This window comes from Cryptomeria japonica, chromosome 3 (assembly GCF_030272615.1).
Source record: "Cryptomeria japonica chromosome 3, Sugi_1.0, whole genome shotgun sequence".
In the NCBI taxonomy this organism is placed as follows: domain Eukaryota; kingdom Viridiplantae; phylum Streptophyta; class Pinopsida; order Cupressales; family Cupressaceae; genus Cryptomeria; species Cryptomeria japonica.
In genome coordinates, this window is record NC_081407.1 from 472743949 (window position 1) to 472760503 (window position 16555).

General features: G+C 37.1%; 1 protein-coding gene across 1 annotated transcript in view; it reads right to left on the bottom strand.

The window, feature by feature from the left end:
* Positions 1 to 3641: 3641 nt before the first annotated feature.
* Positions 3642 to 16555, bottom strand: part of LOC131029585 (proline--tRNA ligase, chloroplastic/mitochondrial) — a 142959-nt gene continuing 130045 nt past the window's right edge. Inside the window, exons 10-11 of the mRNA XM_057960114.2 lie at positions 4381 to 4464; positions 3642 to 4213 (exon numbers count right to left, since the gene is read on the bottom strand). Coding sequence (XP_057816097.1) covers positions 4072 to 4213; positions 4381 to 4464 — 226 coding nt within the window. The 3' untranslated portion in view covers positions 3642 to 4071. The remainder of the gene's footprint in view (positions 4214 to 4380; positions 4465 to 16555) is intronic.

A 16555-nucleotide genomic window follows, 5' to 3' on the forward strand; every position in this document is an offset into this window, starting at 1 on the left:
ATTCATTTAATTGATTGTTAGAGTGTGGCTTAATGAATTAATTTAAATAAATTGAATAATTAATTTAGTTAATAGAAGAAGAGGTTGAGGATAAATTAATTAAATATTAATTTAATTAACTGATTATTGATGGTTAAAATAATCAAATAAATATTAAATATTCATTTAATTAAGTGGACAGATTTGTGTGTCTACAACTACTATCAACAATCTAATATTAATGTAGATGCTAAGGTTATTGCATTCAGATCGAGCTGATTGTCATATGTAAAGGTTGCTAGTATGTTTGGGTTCACTTTCTAAATCTTCAACTCTAGCTCTAGGAAGATTCATGCTATGAGACCACATACAATTGTATTGGTCATTTTTTAAAAAGTTGATTCTACCCCTTCTACGTGTGTTGCTCAACATTTGCTTTTATTCTAGTGGATATTGATATCTCTAAGCCTATGCATAAGGACATTGTTTTGATGATGAGGGATAGGCCTTGGAATCAACCACTTGATTATGAGGATATCCCCTTCAAATTAATATGATGCTTTACTACCGCTCACTTGGCCACTAATCGTCCACTCTCTTTGTGTAAGGGTGTGACAACATGAGGAAGAATGCATCCAAAGATCACTTTATGGTTTCGACCTTTGACTCCGTAACTAATGGTTCTCTCAAGATGTTGAGTCCTCTTAGGATATTGGATCTCACACAATTGGTACAACTCTAGTAGGTCTCACTCAAGCTCCATTGACACATATTTGTGAGTCCAACTTCTTACTACTTCAATTACTTAGCCTACAATTTGACTTAGGATTGTATTCAACCTACTCTTGAGGTGGACATTCATTGTTTGGATACTCCATATCAACATTCCTCTACTCCTATTACATTTATGGGCTCTTTGTGGAGGAATCCACCCCTGCCCTATTTCTCCTTGTTCTAAGGACTGGAAAGAAAATATTTTAGAACAATTGTACAAAGTTGGAAGAAAGGTCTTTCCCAAATCTATTTCTCAATCCCATACTAGAGTGAAGCGTGTGAATTGAGCAAGGTTGATTTTAGCATTGTCTATTTTGGATCCTTAAGTTCCCTATTTTGTCTTTTTGGTTGTGGTTGTGCTTAGCGGTTGGGATATAGTTGTGCCTCTATTTTGCTTTGATGATTTGGTATGTCCCAAATCTCATGCTACTCATTACATTTGCTTGTTGGTTGCTTTGTTGTAAAGGGTCCAAGCCCTTTCAAAATTCATTTTTATCAATATAATAAAAAATAGAAAATCAAGTGTAATATGTAAACATTAAAACAATCAACAATATTAAAAAAATATTAAAACAAACATGAGAACAAAGATGAAGCATAAAGAACCCATAAAAATGACTATGCATGTAAGTTACTCTAGAGAAACCCTAAAAAGAGAAAACTCCAACAAGAGTGTGTGTAAATTCCTCATTCCACTATTTATCATTTTTTTCATATTGTTGTGGATGGCAATATGCTAGAACCAAGCAACATGTCGTCAAGCTTATAGAAACTACAACAAATCTCATAATCCCAAGTTATTGGAAACACTAGGGTACTACAAGAGCCAACCATTTAACATCAACAATAGTGTACAATACTTGGAAGCACATTCCAGGCCATATCTTGGTTGTGGCAACTTTTGTCACTTCTACCAAGAGGCATTTATGCTTATGCCAAGGGGCATTTGTTTTCGTCATATTCCTGACAAATGCAACATATATTTATGTTTTTGTCATTTTCATGACAAATTTGTCATAGTTGTGAGACTCTCATACAATCTATGACACCTTTGCTGACTATGGAGAGTAGTGCAAACATCAAAAATGAAAAACCTCACTATTCTAATTCTCCCACTCCTTTCTAATTCTTCTAGTCCTATCCTTTGTCTACCCCAAGATGATCCATATCATCCCAAGCCCATAACTAACTTGTACACAACCTCCTTAATCTCTAAAACCAATGAAACTCAATCTTCATGTGAAGGTGAGTTTTGAAAGATTCCTCCCCTACCAATGTCATGTACAACTAATTGATTAATCACAAACTTGACATGTTTTCATAAATCACAAATCCTAATAGAGCATAAAGTGGAACGAGGAGAGATTTTCTTGTTAAGGATCTAGATCTCGTTGTTCCCCCTAAAGATAATGCAAATGTGATTAAATTTAGTCCCCAATACATCTAGTATAGATACAGGAGCCAACAAACTTCATAAAATATGACATCATTTAGGTTAACACAAATCATTAACCCAACAATCGTCACTATTTATGCCATTTTCTAACACATCTAACTACAATCGGCAACATTCAAGAGTAAAATCATTTGTAATATAAGACTTCTCAATATCAACTTTACCTAGTTTTTGAAATGATCTACCATCTTGATCATATGATGTGTGGAACTAGGATCCTTGCAAATTTACATTTGAATGTCAACATAAAAAGCATAATGAGTATTAGCTACACTTCCCATTTTTATTGTGCTTCTTTGAGTTCCTTGATCTCTTACATAAGATCCTCCCTCTTGAAGCAAAAAACCTTAACATGATTCAACTTGCCACATTAAGTAGATTCCTTATGTTTCTTCTTGTCCTTGTGACTTCCCTTAAATCAACTCTAGTAAAACATATCTTGTACCCATTATCAATGCATCCTTGGTCTTCACTCGGATGCACATTTTGCATTGGTTCACCTTGAAGCTCTACTTTATTTACAAATAAAACTTGCTACATCAACCCAAGCACACCCATCTTGATAAGCTTCCCTTGTTTATGGAACAAATAAGGAACACAACTCAATAAGATATTTCCCAAAAGCTACAATAATCCTCGACCCTATCCAACATTAATGAATAAATGCACAACTCATGATTCAATCTATAAACCTTGCTTATTTCCTACCAAGTGGTTATGTATCTATCGACACAAGCCCAGCCATTCCCATCCTTTCTCTTTGATGCCACAGATTTGCAACATAAGCTCCTCTTGTGTTTTCAAAATAACACTCTACATCTTTATAAATGTTTCTAATTCCTTTAACTGCCTATTACTCCGCTGCTCCTGATATATTTATTAAATCTCAAATTCAAATACTATTTTAACACGAGTTCTTGCAAGGAAGAGTGCCTTGCTTTGAATAACTAAAATGACTAAGATCCTAGTGAAGTGTGGACGTGTTCCCTTTATAAGGAAAGAACCTCTCATAGATGGCAACTTTGTTGGTTGACAAAACAAGGCTTTTGGTGCAGATCAATCAGGAGAGATCTCCTCTGTACATAAGATAAAACTGTACCATTCCAACATATTAGAGATCATCTAGCCATTTTTTCTACTGAGCGTTTTGTAATTGAAGCCATGAACAACTGGCACTTGGAAAGCATGTGAAATGTCAAAACTCCTTCAAAGCCTTCAATCGTCAGAATAAACACAGGAATATCAGCATCTTTGTTTCAGACTTACAACTAGGAAATTTAATCTGGGGAAGTTTACCAGGTCTCCAACTATAAACCATTCATATTTTCTCAAAAATAAAAAAGCAAATTATTGTTGGCCACCCTCCAAATTGCTTCAACAAATATAATTTTATGAGCCTGATGATTATTTTCCATTTCAAATACAAAACAAATGAACTATGAAGAAAGCAAAACTCTAAATATTTGTTGTAGTAATAAACAGATTACAAGAGCCCTCTTCTCAACTTCTATTAATGAATACATTCCAAAGCACATGGTAAATTGTGCGAACCAAAAAAGTGCTTTTCATATCGATGGACCCAAATGCAAGATTTCCTTTACTCTTGCAAATGGATAGAGCACCACCAAATGCAGCATTACCACCATATAGCGCCACAGTAAAGGGAAACTAATCAGATGACTTCCTGAAAATTATAACACCTTAGTACGTTAAACAGGAAATAACAATGCCCAAAACCAGGAGGGGGGAGATTACAAAACATATAATGCCAAATGATTTGTGCATCTCTTGATATTATATAGTTGATTTACAGATGTATGACAATTGGGAACAAATAAATCCAATTCACAGAAAAGAACATATTAGTAAGATTTCGCAAAGATAGCAACTTCATTTGCAGGGTTTCCTGTCATGAAACAAACTTTCTCTCCAGGAGATTGGTCAAAAGGGAAACATCTTATTGTTGCTCCTGTCTCTTCTTTCACCTTCAATTCTTCAAAATCACTGAAATTGACAAATCAGTTTGTTTTAGAAACTAATAAGGCTAACCTCTTATAAAGAACAGCATATCCACATATAACAACAAATCATGAGATGAAGTTATCAACATTGTTTCACTTTGGTGGGTTAGCCTCAATTATGCGATTAAAGTAGGATGGTTGAGTGAATACCCTGAGGCCCAAGGACCTCGTGCCCATTTTCCTTCAGAAATAACTGTTTTGAGTTCTTCATAAGACTTTACATCAACAATGTTGCTACACATTTACAAAAATATCAGATTAGGTGGCCCTGGCCAGCCAAACAAAGTAATTAATTCGAAATCAACTTTGCATCTTCTCTCTTGCACAAAAATATTGGACAAAACTGTGTTCATGCATAAGAGAAAAATTCGGGTGAACCATGTAACCACTACTATAGGATATATTAATATAAAATGCAAACATCTAAGAGTAGATGCTAGAAGAGAACAAAAAGAGAGAGACTCGAGGCAAATAAATTTACAGGAAATTCAAAAGTGATATATATCTAAATTTTTGCACACCGCCACCCTTTATAGCATCTTATTAGTTGTGAAAAGTCTTTGTACCTCTATATACATGCAAAAGCAAGAGACTTCTACCTAAAGGGTTAATGTGTAGGGAAATTAAATACCACCCCCTCAAGGAAACGATATATTTACCTGAAAATTAAGTAGAACTTTTGGCACGAGACTAAGCATAAGTTTTAAAACACCATAAGTTTTAATAAAATATCTTGTAAAACCTAGTGACTACCTGTAGGGTTAATGTGTAAGGAAATTAAATACCACCCCCTCAAGGAAAAGATATGTTTACCTGAAAATTAAGTACAGCTTTTGGCACAAGGCTAAGCATAAGTTTTATAACAACATAAAATTCAATAAAATATCTTGTAAAACCCGGTGAACCACACCCTCTATCACGCAGTGTACTTTAAGAGTCTTTTGAAAACCCTAATATACTACCATGACTTAATACATCTTAAGAGATTCCTGTCAATATATAAATGCCCGTATTTGATTAAACAAGGAAAAAGTACTACTAACTACAAGAAGTGCCCCAAGATATTATTATCAGGCAGATTTGTCCTAATCTTCCTGACAGCAAAATGACAGCCAACTTGTGTTTAGTGGTCTGGAGCATTTATAACTATAAATTTTTATCATCTTTTGAAATTCATAAGAGACGAGTATTATATAAATCATCCTGTTAATGCACATTTGCAATTGGAAGGTTTGTCCTTATATTAAGCTGCATATATATTTTTCATGCTGAGCAGGCCATTTGTACCGTCTCTAGAAGACAAAAGGAAACAAACAGTAGCTTAAACAATTGACACTTCTATTAAATATACCAAGTGAAAAGTCGTCAGAGAGATGCTGCATTGAAAGACAAGCGTGTGAATTTTTCTTCTATTTGCAAGTTTTGGTTTTGCCTCTAGGCTTGATGAATTGAAAATAGCAGTATTTGTTTTTCCTAACTAGTCTTTGATTTGGACGTGAGAAAATTACCATTAAATGGAGGTAACTCTTGTCACTGTGAAGTTTGATCTCCTTTCCTCTTTTGACTTGATGAACTTGTTCTCTAGAATGCATTGAAATATCATTCTCACAAATCCATATACAACCAAGGATAAGACAGAACCAACCGTTCTTCATCAGAGCAAGCTCTAGATGATTAATATATTCTTGGAATTATATTTCACATTTGATGCATAAGTGTCTGATATTCAGATTCTAGAATGCATGACTTTGACTTCATAAGTTTCAGTTATTAGAAAATTGGATTTAAGTTATTCGAAATCTGGATATGAGCAGGACGTTTGTAACAGTCTCTAGAGGACAAAAATGAACACGGTGGCTTATACAATTGATACTTCTATTAAATATACCAAGTCAAAAATATTCAGAGAGATATTGCATAGAAAAATCATGGTTTGAATTTTTCTTCTACTTGCAAGTTTTAGTTTTTCCTCTAGGTTCAAAATAGCAGTGTTTGTTTTTCCTAACTAGCATTTTGACTTGGATGTGAGAATTAAATGGAGGAAATTCTTGTCACCATAAAGTTTGATCTTCTTTCCTCTTTGAGTTGATAAACATTTTCTCCAGGATGCATTAAAATATCATTCTCAGAAATCCATATGCAACCAAGGATCACACTAAACCAGCCTTACTTCATCAGAGCAAACTCTAGATGAATAACATATTCTTGGAATTGTATTTTTACATTTGGTGCATATGCATCTGAATGTTAAAGATAGAATGTATATTACTGTGACGTTGTAAGTTTCTGTTACTAGAAATTTAGCTTTAAGTGTAAAAATCCCCAATATGAAACTTTGGGTGCAACCTGAGTCTACTAGAATTTGGGATTCTGTATCATTGAATTGTGCTCTACTGATTCAGAGTTCAATTGCTTTGAATTTCTCAAAAGAGTCTTACTAGAATTTTGATGTTTTGATGTCCTTTGCTGACTGGTTCACAACCTGAGTCTACTAGAATTTGGGATTCTATATCATTGACTTGTGCTCAAGTGATTCAGAATTCAGTTGCTTCGAACTTCTCAAAAGAGTTTCTTACTAGACTTTTGATGGTTTGATTCCCTTGGTTTTCTTGTCCTTCGTTGATAGGTTCACACTGGTCTTGTTTCTTAGCTTGACCCCCTATGCAGAATAATCCATAGGTGAGCCATTTTTTCCTAGGTTATTGGTGGCATTATCGTTTGCCTTCTAGAAGTATTCCAAAAAAAATGGCTAGATTGTCATCTTGGTTGAATCCATTTGTATTTAATATGTTTTTAAGAATTTATTTTGAGTGTTAGTGACACAGCTTGGTTTTAAATGTTCGGACCATACAGGATTACTCAAATCAGGGGCATAGGTTAGCTTTCTACATGCCTAACTTTTAGCTGTTGCTATGGAATATTCACAATTCTAGTGGCCAAGGTTTGAATTGTATCCTTACAACCACCTTTTCTTTGTTGTGCTTCTGATATTATCATGTACATAAACTATCTGCCTTCTGGTTAGAGTTCCAATATAGCCTTCTAGGAGGTTATTTTGTAGAGCAAACCTTATGTCCAGCACTTGTTCATGTTATCCACGTGTCTAGTGGATTCTTACTATTCTACTTTGGTTTAGACTTTTATAGAGATGTTTGATAGCATATTTGGCCAAAGGAAATAAACAATTTATAATAGTGTTGTGACGTTTTCACAAATCGCCCCATTGCAAATGGGGACCCATGTTTTTTTTTTTTTGCTTTTTAGGGTTTGTTTTTTTGGTCTTTTAAGGTTTTGTTAGTTAGCCTTTGCATTTTTGAGTGTTGTCGAGGAGATCAATAGGATAGCAAGTCCGGCTTGAGTGAAGTCCTGATCCTGAAATTTGGCTAAGTCTGAAAGTCCTGATCCTGAAATTTGGCTAAGTCTGAAAGTCCTGATCCTGAAATTTGGCTAAGTCTGGAATGTCCTGATCCTAAAATTTGGCTAAGTCTGGAAACTGAAAAACCTCAAAAAACTAGATTTTGCAATATAACTCCTGGAGGTCTGAAACCACTCTCAAACATCCTGAAAGTATATATGGAATATAACTTAAAGCATAAGAATCTTTCTTCTTTCTTATACTTAAATGTTATATTCCATAAAAATTATCCTGATAGAGAGTTCGAAAAGTCAAATTTCGCTCCTGTCCTTCACTGAGGATCCAGAGCGAATTTCGCTCCTGTCCCTCTCCAAGGGACCAAGACGAATCGCTCCTGTCCCTCACCAAGGGTCCAGGGCGAAATGGCTTATTTGAGTCATTCCTGACCTTGTTTGGTCAAATTAAAACATCAAAGACACAATGAAGGACGAAATGAGCATGATAGAGCATCGAGACAAGACAATGAAATGATGAAGTTTTTTGCCTAGAAGGTCAAATTCGCTCCTGTCCCTCACTAAAGGACCAGAGCGCTTTTCTTTATATGCACAATTTTAGACCATTTTTGGACATTAACTTTTATTCATAGCATGAAGTAAGGTGAAATCTTCCCTAGCAAAGGAAATTTGAGATGAAAATTGTAGTGATTTGACCTTGAGGACAAAAATTGCTCCTGTCCCTCACTGAAGGACCGGAGCTTGATTTTCAAATTTGCACTGTTCTTGCAGGATCAGGACAATTTTATGATTGGAAGAGATCAAGGAGGGCATGTTTTGTCCATTGAATATAATTTAAGCAGTCTACAAAGGAGTAAATCAACCCAAATGACAAAAAGTGCTCCCGTCCCTCACTGAAGGACCGTGCCACTTTTTCAAGTTTCTCCTATTTGTTTGATATTTTATGGCAAAACTTGACTTGGATGGGAAGGACGAAGGATGTTTTATGCCTTGGACGCAATTGAGAGATTTAAAGAACAAAAGGGTACGCCAAGATGTCAAAAGTGCTCCCGTCCCTCACTGAAGGACCGTCCCTCTTTTCGAAAAATACAAATTTCTTGCAAAGGCAAGGCAAGTTGCGTGATTGAAATGAATGAAAGAGGGCAAGATTCATCCATTGAAGATAATTTGGAAGACTAGCAAAGCACAAATTGGCTTAAAAATGAAAAAGTGCTCCCGTCCCTCACTGAAGGACCGGAGCTTGAATTCCAAATTTGCATTATCCTTGCAAGATTTAAGTGATTTCGCGATTTGAAGAGGTCAAGGGAAGTGTGTTTTATTCGTTGAATATAACTTGAGTGGCCTACAAAGGAGAGAATCAACCCAAGTTGCCTAGGCGCTCCTATCCCTCACCAACGGACCAGGGCGAAAAACACATTAACAAGCCTTCCGCCCCAAATTGGGACGAATCCAGGTCAAGGCACAAGTTTGGAATGATACTTAAAGTGCTTCAAGGTGGAATGGAGTTGCGAGAACCACAAATTTTAAGGGCAATTAGCTAAGGCACTCCTGTCCCTCTCCAAGGGACAAGAGCGAAAGTTATCAAAATTCATTATTTTTTTGCCTTATTTTAGCAAATCGCACTAGATGCCAAGTTCGCCCAAAACTTCGAAATATTTTAAAAAAATTTAATTAAATTGACATTTAATGAAAGGCGCATAACATTTAATAATTAATTTTGCAGCCTTGGAAAATCGTTTTTTTAATTAATTGAGGCATTTCGAAATTAATTATTATCAAATTAAAGTTAAAAGAAGAGCGCTTGAGTTATCCTTTTTATTGCTTAATTAAGTCGGCCTTAATCTTTTATTAATTTTTGTTTATTTTGGCCTATTTTCACCAAGTCGGCCTATGGGAGATGTAGAAGGTGAGCGCTCTATATATTGGAGGTGTTGTTTCACAATTCAAATCATTCAATCACCCTTTCAAGTGCGAAATTGGAGAGCAATTTGAGGAGTGAAATCCAGAAGCTAAGGAAGGCGAAATTCATCTTGAAGGCTATTGGAGAGGCGTATTTCTTGCTAGATTGGAGGATAATTTCCAGATTTTTGAAGACATTTGAAGGCGAATTTCCAGATCTTGAAGAGGCTAGTGGAAGATGGAGTTCTTTTCCAAGCTAAAGGGGGCGCATTTTGCTAAAGGGAGTCTTGATCTACATTTTGCCTAGCGAATTCTCCTATTTTTGCATCATTTTTTAGAATTAATTCCCAAGTGGAGGTATGGCGTAATCACCTTGGCACCATTTTTGAAGATTTAAATTTTGCTTTGAAAATCCTAAATTAGGAAATGATAACTCAAGATTTATCATGAGGTTCCCTAAATTAAAATCTTGAATCTTCCTTTTAAAGTTTAATTTTTAGATTTCAAGATATATTATTAATTGTGAAATGTTGTGTAGGTATCAAGAAGGCAACTCCCAAGCTCGAAAGATCTACAAGTCGAAAGACTCTTCTCAAGGAAAATCAAGCCAGATCAAGGACGGTCTCATCAAGGACGATCAAGCAAGGACAAGGGCGACCTCCTCCAGTCTAGCATTGACAAGGACGACCTTCTTCGATCCAGCATCATCAAGATAAAGGCGACCTCTTCCAATCCAGCATTCCAAAGGCGAGGTACATCATCATCTTGCAAATCAAGGACACAAGAAGTCAGAGCAAAGGGTTCGTTGAAGAAGTAGATAGTTCCAAATGAATTAATTAAAGCTAGCTTCTCAACAACATCAAGTTGAATATCTACTAAGTTACAAGTGTCGGACGAGGTGGCATCCTAGTCATCGCTCATCCAGTCAGTGTGGTCCACCTCAGCATTTCCAGATTCAATGTACCTAACTCATGGAAGGTGGCACAAACTTCTATGTACCTACCCCGGCTATTCATTGGTCGAATTTTCTAGAGAGGACATGTGTCCAAGCAATACAATTTTATCATTGGTCAAGCATTAAATGTTATGTAATGGTTGTAACAAACCCTAATTAGGGTTTTCATTGTAAAATCTTGGCCATTGATCTCGAATTGATCTAAGCCATCGAATTGTATTGAGGGCACTACATAAGCCCTGGCATTTCATTTTGTAAAGGCAATTAGAGAGAGTTAGAATAGTTAGTAAGCAGTTGGAAGTATTAGAATAGCAATTAGAGTAGAGTAGAGAGAGAAGGCAAAGATTGTTGCCAAGATGTTGTTGTAAAAGACTTGTAACTTCATTGAAGAAATGGTGAAATTTATGGGTCGATTCGACAATTTGCATGGTCTTTATACTTCTCATATTTGATTTCATGTTAATAAATGAGTGGAAGAAATGTGCTTGATTGATGGTGGAATTCGTATATCCATACTACTAGCAGTTTGTTGATTGCAGACTTGCCTTGTGTAGTCAACTGGAATCATTCAGCTTAAGCTTAACTTCAATTGTCGCTTCTTCATTGATATGCATCAACCTGATGGTGTCTATGCCTGCAGTGATGATTTGAACATCATAAACCTTTCCTTCGAAGATCGCACTAACCTTGTGGAGATGTTCCTGTGATGTCAAAACGAGACTTAGTTAGAATTTCATCGAAGATCATTCATTGCTCTTACATTCTTAGTATTAGGATTAGATCCTCTCCTCGCCCTCATCTTTTTTCCTTTTTTCAAATCAAAGCTAGCAAGAGCCTGTGTTCCAGCAATATTCAAAGCAGATCAGACGTTCAATCATCGAATGTAAGTCCCCTTGTGATTCCAGCAAATCACATCATACCACAAAGAGCTTATCCACACGTAGAGACCCTACATTACAGAACCTTGGAGTCATCCTGATTGATCCTTCTTCGCGATATCTTCAGCAATCAGAGGCTTTATTCAAGAGAGGATAAGGTACCCTTGGGTATTTTATTCTGTGTCAGGCAGTGTACAAAATACACATCAACAGAATTGGCGCTAGAAGGAGGGCTGAGCATTTGAAAGTCCGATCTTGTCAAGTCACATCACATTTGAAGAAATTTTCCAGAGCTTTTTACCCTCCTCCACGCTCGACAGAATTGAATTTGGAGTGCCTGACAGCGAACACGAACTCTTGAATCCAAGGAAGATCAGTGGAAAGCTTTTTCTCAAACACTCGACGGAAGGTGATCATTGGATCGTCAGTTGGACTTGCGCAAGAAGGAATCAAGCTGGAACCAATTGAACGTTCAAGTTGAATCTGAGATAGTCAAGATCTCTCTAAAACCAGAAAATACAAAAAAAAGTGAAAAATAGAAAATCAAAAAAAAAAAAAAATCAAAAATCAAAAAAAGAAAAGATTTCTCAATGGAGCGGCAACAGTTTCACGAGGAGCAACAAGTTGATTTTCCTAAACTTTGGTGGAGATTAGATACACAACTTTATCCACGAAGATTGTCCGAGTTTGCAAGACAAGGGCAGTGTCGAGTCCACGATACAAAGGAACATGATGAAATGCATTGCTTAAAGTACTTATCAAGGATGGAATCGGCAGCGCAAGGAAAAATCTTCTTTTGGGATGTCCCAAGGCCAGAAACAGAAGAAAGCAATTTCAGTGTCCCAGAAACCAAAGATCCTCTTCTAAGCTTCATGTGGATGATCGAGAGTCAACTCATTTTGGATGGTGAAATGCGTTTAGAGAACATATTGCTACCATTGTGGTGTAGAATTCACAACTCACCTCACTCAGAATTTACTTGCTCAATATGTGAAATGGCTATCAATCAAGTCAGAAACCAGTTTGGAATGCCAATTTTGTCCGAGGAAGAGTGTATTATTAACAGATCTTGGGGTGTACATCTCGCAGCCGAATTTACGAGAACCTATGAACAAGACATCGTTCCAGCATCTGAATGTGAGAAGGATCAATTGTACGTTGACGATACAAGTGCACCTGAGGAACAATGTACTACGGTAGATAGCTTGCCATGCCTTGCACCTGAAAAAGAATACCATGAAACAAAAGTTGAAGAATCAATTGAGGAAGATCTAGGAGTTGAACAAGCAATTAAAGAAGACGACTCATCCCTTGAAGAATTCTCGTTTATGCTACAAAAGGAGATCCTTGAGATTGAATTGCAGGAGTTTTCAAATGGCCTCATTGAAGAAGACAATCAAGTTGACATATTGAATGAAGAATCCAGATATGAAGAACAATTCAAAGGGGCGCTTAAAGATTTCATCACTCTCGTAATATTTGAGGAAGCATTGAAGGATCTTGTAGAGGAAACGCAAATGGAATCACTGCCAAATTTTTTTCTAGATAAGCAAGTTACTGTGAGTGATGTGATCCATCATCAGCTCCGACCTCCCGAGGCTATTCTTGAAGAAGAAAGGCCACCTGAGATTATCTTTGATCGACTAGAGGAGATGTTTGAAGTTCAATCCCTCAAGGAGACTCTCATTTTTGAGGATACGCTAACAAAATTTCATGAAGATGCCTGGTTTATGCAAGATGTCCCAATGAAAACAGAGAATCTTGAGCTATTCAAAGGGGCACTGAGCTTGTTTCAAGAGGAATTTCTTAATCAAGATCAACATATTGCGAATGCTCGTGGAATGATTCATCATCAATGGCGACCTCCTAAAGCAGCTGGTGACCTCGCTTCCGACAATGCAGTTCCGTCTGAGCCTGAAACATGGCAGGTTGTCTCTTTCCTTAATCCTAGCCTTGAAAGTTATTATGATTTTGATTATGGGGATTTTGGGAAAAAAACTTGTATCTGGATTGATCATGGTCCTAACGAATTACCTCAGTTGATCATTTTGAGTGAAAACTTGCTTGAGTATGAGAAATGCATGGTGAGAGTTTGTCTTTCTGTGTTTAAGGATGAATTTGCCCGACTGAGAACCATCATGTTTGCCATGCTCCTGTTGCACAACCTGAGAAATCATGTAAAGTCATGTATATATTTTGCTTCTTTGAGTCGTGTCGAGTCTAGGACTCTTGTATATAGGTTTAGAGTAGGTTTTCTTTTCGTGTTTTTAGATTAGAGGTCTTTTGAGCCTTGTTCTTGATTTGCCTTGAGTCATTTGACTCATGATCTAGTGTGGCTCAGGTAGTTTAGTTGTTTGCTTTCTTTAGATAGTTTGCTTTTGGTGTGTGTTTTAGTTTAGTTTGCTTTGAGTCGGTTTGTCGGTCGGTTTGCTTTAGTTTAGGTGTCTTGAGTGGGAGCCTCCATTTTGTGAGAAAGGTGTTTGTGTTGTTGCTCACACACTGGCAACATCCTGGATCTTATGTTAGACTCATTTCTTAGATATCTATTCATGAAGTGCTTGGAATCCGAGGTTGTTCCTCTTCAGCTTTATCATCTGATCAGGACCTGTATTTGACTTGGAAGGGAATCATTTTCTGTGTCTTGATGCCGACATCTGTTGATTACTATATCTTCACACATTAATAGACTCCGAGTCATTATGGTTTAAAGGCAAAGCTGTGATTGGTGAAAAATCTAAAATCTGGCTTTAGCGCCACCGCAATCCTCAAACCCTAGTAAGCTTTACTGCTTACGAGCCAAAGGAATTGACGGAGTGAAAAAGCAATATCAAAAGGAAAAAAAGAGAAAAATGAAGAAAAAAAAAATGAAATGAAATGAAATATCAAAATTGGCTAAGGGGAATATGCAAGTAACTCCATCGGGGCTATAGACGCCTGGCTGGCAATGGAGCAATGTTCGTGAGCTTGCGGCGATAACCTCGTCGGGACTATGGACGTCTGACTGGCAGCGAGGCTCTATCCAGGATGCTTTTGAAGTTCAGATAAACTATGTAGCTAATCACAGGGGAACCTGAAGGTTATAATTGTCTTGTCGAGCGGAATGAATACACTTGCACACACCTGGGTAATCAAAGACTAAGTGTCTGGATTTGGTTAGGGATTCTTCTTCCACTTTGAGTGCACTTTCTAATCCCCTGATAAGTTGGGTTGAATTTTCTGGAGGTTCTAGGTGTCGATTGAGTCTTTATCTCTGAAATGTTTCAGGAACATTTATTCAAGGTGGCGCTAGATGTTGTGACGTTTTCACACCTCGCCCCATTGCAAATGGGGACCCATGGTTTTTTTTTTGCTTTTTAGGGTTTGTTTTTTTGGTCTTTTAGGGTTTTGTTAGTTAGCCTTTGCATTTTTGAGTGTTGTCGGGGAGATCAATAGGATAGCAAGTCCGGCTTGAGTGAAGTCCTGATCCTGAAATTTGGCTAAGTCTGAAAGTCCTGATCCTGAAATTTGGCTAAGTCTGGAATGTCCTGATCCTGAAATTTGACTAAGTCTGGAAACTGAAAAACCTCAAAAAACTAGATTTTGCAATATAACTCCTGGAGGTCTGAAACCACTCTCAAACATCCTGAAAGTATATATGGAATATAACTTAAAGTATAAGTCTTTCTTATACTTAAATGTTATATTCCATAAAAATTATCCTGATAGAGAGTTCGAAAAGTCAAATTTCGCTCCTGTCCTTCACTGAGGATCCAGAGCGAATTTCGCTCCTGTCCCTCCCCAAGGGACCAAGACGAATCGCTCCTCTCCCTCACCAAGGGTCCAGGGCGAAATGGCTTATTTGAGTCATTCCTGACCTTGTTTGGTCAAATTGAAACATCAAAGACACAATGAAGGACGAAATGAGCATGATAGAGCATCGAGACAAGACAATGAAATGATGAAGTTTTTTGCCTAGAAGGTCAAATTCGCTTCTGTCCCTCACTAAAGGACCAGAGCGCTTTTCTTTATATGCACAATTTTAGACCTTTTTTGGACATTAACTTTTATTCATAGCATGAAGTAAGGTGAAATCTTCCCTAGCAAAGGAAATTTGAGATGAAAATTGTAGTGATTTGGCCTTGAGGACAAAAATCGCTCCTGTCCCTCACTGAAGGACCGGAGCTTGATTTTCAAATTTGCACTGTTCTTGCAGGATCAGGACAATTTTATGATTGGAAGAGATCAAGGAGGGCATGTTTTGTCCATTGAATATAATTTAAGCAGTCTACAAAGGAGTAAATCAACCCAAATGACAAAAAGTGTTCCCGTCCCTCACTGAAGGACCGTGCCACTTTTTCAAGTTTCTCCTATTTGTTTGATATTTTATGGCAAAACTTGACTTGGATGGGAAGGACGAAGGATGTTTTATGCCTTGCATGCAATTGAGAGATTTAAAGAACAAAAGAGTACGCCAAGATGTCAAAAGTGCTCCCGTCCCTCACTGAAGGACCGTCCCACTTTTCCAAAAGTGCTCCCGTCCCTCACTGAAGGACCGTCCCTCTTTTCTAAAATTACAAATTTCTTGCAAAGGCAAGGCAAGTTGCGTGATTGAAATGAATGAAAGAGGGTAAGATTCATCCATTGAAGATAATTTGGAAGACTAGCAAAGGACGAATTGGCTTAAAAATGAAAAAGTGCTCCCGTCCCTCACTGAAGCACCGGAGCTTGAATTCCAAATTTGCATTATCCTTGAAAGATTTAAGTGATTTCAAGATTTGAAGAGGTCAAGGGAAGTGTGTTTTATTCGTTGAATATAACTTGAGTGGCCTACAAAGGAGAGAATCAACCCAAGTTGCCTAGGCGCTCCTGTCCCTCACCAACGGACCAGGGCGAAAAACACATTAACAAGCCTTCCTCCCCAAATTGGGACGAATCCAGGTCAAGGCACAAGTTTGGAATGATACTTAAAGTGCTTCAAGGTGGAATGGAGTTGCGACAACCACAAATTTTAAGGGCAATTAGCTAAGGCGCTCCTGTCCCTCTCCAAGGGACCAGAGCGAAAGTTATCAAAATTCATTATTTTTTTGCCTTATTTTAGCAAATCGCACTAGATGCCAAGTTCGCCCAAAACTTCAAAATATTTTAAAAATTTTTAATTAAATTGGCATTTAATGAAAGGCGCATAACATTTAATAATTAATTTTGGAGCCTTGGAAAATCGTTTTTTAAATTAATTGAGGCATTT